The 4,249-nt window shown below is 42.5% G+C and overlaps 1 protein-coding gene across 1 annotated transcript; it reads right to left on the bottom strand.

Annotated features, from left to right (window-relative positions):
* Window positions 1–2,131: 2,131 nt before the first annotated feature.
* On the bottom strand, window positions 2,132–3,437 carry LOC139421980 (zinc finger, HIT-type containing 1). Its single transcript, XM_071173122.1, has 5 exons — window positions 3,416–3,437; window positions 2,882–3,052; window positions 2,697–2,776; window positions 2,408–2,577; window positions 2,132–2,265 (listed from the first exon to the last, which is right to left on the bottom strand). The coding sequence occupies exons 1-5, from the start codon at window positions 3,435–3,437 to the stop codon at window positions 2,244–2,246; spliced, it is 465 nt and encodes a 154-aa protein (XP_071029223.1). The 3' UTR covers window positions 2,132–2,243.
* Window positions 3,438–4,249: the final 812 nt, after the last annotated feature.

Raw genomic sequence — 4,249 nt, 5'->3', positions numbered from 1 at the left:
GTGATCATAACATTCTTTCACTTATAATAACTCTACCTTTTTTTGGAATAACTTCCGCAGTAGAGCTGCCGAGTACTGACTATCTGTAATAGAGTAATATATTGAAAGTATGACTTACTGCTGATATCCATTTCAATAAATATGGTTTGTGGTCAGGGTCCACTTAGACCACAGGATATTGCCACAAGTTCAGAAATTAGTTTTTTGGCTACTGCTCAAAAGTAGCCCGTCTAAAGTGTTTGTAAATATATCGTCTTTCTATTAAAAAATATTCATGGCCCAAGTGCTGGTTTAAGGTTTTAATAATTAGTGTCCTTTTTTTGCTTTTAGACAAATATCACTCATACAAGGTATTTTTTGTTGTTGTTGATAAATTAAAAAAATTGCACTGAGGCGTCAAAAGTGCCCTGTTAATAAAATCCAGATTTGAATCTATACTGAACAGAAATATAAACGCAACATGTAAAGAGTTGGTCTGATGTTTCATGAGCTGAAATAAAATATCCCCGAAACTTGCCATACGCACACGAATAATATTTTGCTCTAATTTTGTGCACAAATTTGTTTACATGCCTGTTAGTGAGCATTTCTCCTTTCCAAGATAATCCACCCACCTGACAGATGTGGCATATCAAGAAGCTGATTAAACAGCATGATCACTACATAGGTGCACTTTGTTCTGGGGACAATAAAAGGCCACTCTATAAAACACAACACAATGCCTCAAATTTTGAGGGAGCATGCAATTGGCATGCTGACTGCAGGAATGTCCACCAGAGCTGTTGCCAGAGAACTGAATGTTAATTTCACTACTATAAGCCGCCTCCAATGTCATTTTAGAGAATTTGGCAGTACGTCCAACCGGCCACAAAACCGCAGACCGCATGTAACCACGCCAGTCCAGGACCTCCACATCCGGCTTCTTCAACTGCAGGATCATCTGAGACCAGCCACCCGGACAGCTGATGAAACTGAGGAGTATTTCTGTCTGTAATAATGTCCTTTTGTGAGGAAAAACTCATTCTGATTGGCAGGGCCTGGCTCCCAAGTGGGTGGGCCTACGTCCTCCCAGGCTCACCGATGGCTGTGCCCTGCACAGTTATGTAAAATCCATAGATTAGGGCCTAATTACCTGATTTCAATTGACTGATTTCCTTTTATGAACTTTAACTCAGTAAAATGGTTGAAATTGTTGCATGTTGCGTTTTGATTTTTGTTCAGTATATGATTGTCAAATTCAGGCCTAGGCTAAAGTGCAGACTCACACTATGGAGTGAACACCATTCACTTTCTGAGTTATCGCTATCTCATGCAGGGGCTCCCATTAGATCACCACATGCCTGTTGCGATAGCAACAGCACTGTCCCCATTCAGCCACTGTCTGGTGCTATGGAAGGGAGTCATACAGCTCATTCAGACTGACTGGATGGGTGTCATATGGCTCATTCAGACATACTGGATGGGAGTCATACAGCTCATTCAGACTGACTGGACTGGAGTCATACAGCTCATTCAGACTGACTGGACGGGAGTCATACAGCTCATTCAGACTGACTGGACGAGAGTGATATAGTTCATTCAAACGGACTGGACGGAAGTCATACAGCTCAATCAGACGGACAGGATGGGAGTCATACAGCTCATTCAGACAGACAGGATGGGAGTCATACAGCTCATTCAGACTGACTGGACGGGAGTCATATTGCTCATTCAGACTGACTGGGAGTCAAACAACTCATTCAGACTCACTGGATGAGAGTCATATAGCTCATACAGGCTGACTGGACGGGAGTCAAACAGCTCAATCAGACGGACAGGATGGGAGTCATACAGATCATTCAGACTGACTGGATGGGAGTCATATTGCTCATTCAGACTGACTGGGAGTCAAACAACTCATTCAGACTCACTGGATGAGAGTCATATAGCTCATACAGGCTGACTGGACGGGAGTCAAACAGCTCAATCAGACGGACAGGATGGGAGTCATACAGATCATTCAGACTCACTGGATGAGAGTCATATAACTCATACAGACTGACTGGACGGGAGTCATACAGCTCAATCAGACGGACAGGATGGGAGTCATACAGATCATTCAGACTGACTGGACGGGAGTCATACAGCTCATTCAGATACTCTGATGCTGCACAAAAAAGAAACCTGTCCTTCAGTTGATGACAGGATGACATATGATCAAGCAATAAAATGAGGCAGCCATTCACACGTACCAACTGAGAGCATCACACAGTCCACTTCAGACACCTGTGAGAGAAGGAGGGAGAGAGGGAGTCATGGAAAATGGTGCTAAATTAAGAGTGGAATAACTCTCACAAGTTCTACCCATCATAGCACTAACAACACTAAACCAAAAGAGAAGAGCCCTCTGCAGCGTCAGTGGTTTTACCTGGTTTCATGATGTGTGCCCAGGCAGCGGACACAGCAGTAGCGTGCCCCACAGGAAATGCAGGTGTAGGGAGACGGGAAGCCACACACGGCACAGAAGTGGCGCTGCGGCAGTTTGGAGGGCTCGGCACAAGCAGTCAGGTAGTTAGGTCCCTCATTCCCACTTAGTTCCTACAGGGAGCAGGTGGGAGAGGGAATGAAACTGAGAAGGATTGTAAAGAGAAGGAGCAGATAATTGAAGGGAGGGGAGGAAAGCATAGCTGCAGAGGGGGCTGACTTATGGACCTCACCTCTTCCTCCAGTAGAGCCTGGAAGTTCTTCCGAAATCTCAATTTGAAATGATCTCCTCTTGTCTTCTTCCTCTTCTTGCCTGAAGATATGAGTGGAGTGAGTCATGAATTGACAGAGCAGTCATTGCAAAACGTCTTGGAATATTAGTAATATTATATCTCTGATCTGATTATGTTTCCTTTACCAGACTCATTGCTGTCATCAAACTGAGGGAGCCTCTTGGCCAGCTGGGGTAGGCTGGCATGAGGATCATCCTGGAAATTGTCCTTTTCAAGTGCCTCTAGCTGTCTGGTTAAGCGTCGCTGGCGCGTAGCGCAGTCCAAAACGCGCCGCTGGCCTGGGTCCTGGGATCGCACTGTAAAAAAAAAAAGGATGTGATAGGAAACAAAATATGAATTTGCAAAAATAACGTATTTAGTATGAATTGTTGTAATCAATTAAGAGGACACTGTACAATCAATATATAAAGTATTGTAAATTACAATGGTGGGTTTTGAATTTGCCCCGGACCGTTACTAACGTTACTGATCTTGAGATGCGCGCGGAGGATGAGCAACATGCCGTTTATTTTCATTGTGATATCTAGTTGGAGAGTGTGCTAATGGGATCTCACTAGTGTAGCGTAAGGACATGCTGCGAGTAATTTTTTCATTTTAATTGATCACCAACAGCAGAGTAGATGAATCAGTTTAAGAAAACAAACACCACCAAACATTACCTGCTATTTTCTTCTCCACCATCGCTGCATAATAATTTCACCGGTGGGCGTGAGGGACATTTTATTGTTATTGGACCATAATAACGCGTTTTCGATTGTAATAAAACCTCATGTTACTGAAAACAACTGTAGTAAGCATATTATTTATGTAAAATTACTGATATCTCCATGTAAACATGATCTATTTTCCTAACAGCCATCTACTGTCGTCTAAATATTATGAATACTCAATATTTAGCCTAGTCTAAATTGGCCTACATTACATATGCTACTGCATGTGGTAGGGTGTTAGGGAACAAAATTAAACTTTGGTTCTGGTGTTATACTTTAAATTACAAATTATAAAGAAGCTTTGCAGTAACACAAAACACTATTTCATGAGGATTGGAGTTACTATTGCAGAGATAACTTATTTTTAAATTAATGGAAAAAGTTGTGGAGAGGTCCGTGTTAATCACAAGTTGGCTCCCGTGTGGCACAGCAGTTTAAGGCACTGCATCTCAGTGCTAGAGGCGTCACAACAGACCCATGCCATGCCAGAATTATGTATTCATTGGTTTTCCCTCATGTAACTGGTTGTTTGGCAAAAAAAAAAGAATGTACGGCTTAATTTCCTTTAGACTTGTATATATCGTACTGGGGCGCATATCATTCTTGTGTTATTATATAAAACGACGGTTGTTGGTGTGTACGGCTACGAGTAGTGATTTTAGCATGTAAATCTTGGTGGGGCAAACAAAAAATTGGGGATGCATGCCAGCAAAGCCACTACACAACACAACATTAAACAATATGTTAATTGCACTATAACAGTGACAAACGGTGCCCACAAAC

Source organism: Oncorhynchus clarkii, chromosome 12 (genome assembly GCF_045791955.1).
Source record: "Oncorhynchus clarkii lewisi isolate Uvic-CL-2024 chromosome 12, UVic_Ocla_1.0, whole genome shotgun sequence".
Lineage (NCBI taxonomy): Eukaryota > Metazoa > Chordata > Actinopteri > Salmoniformes > Salmonidae > Oncorhynchus > Oncorhynchus clarkii.
Note: the sequence above shows the minus strand (reverse complement) of the source record. Positions and strands in the feature narration are given on the sequence as shown.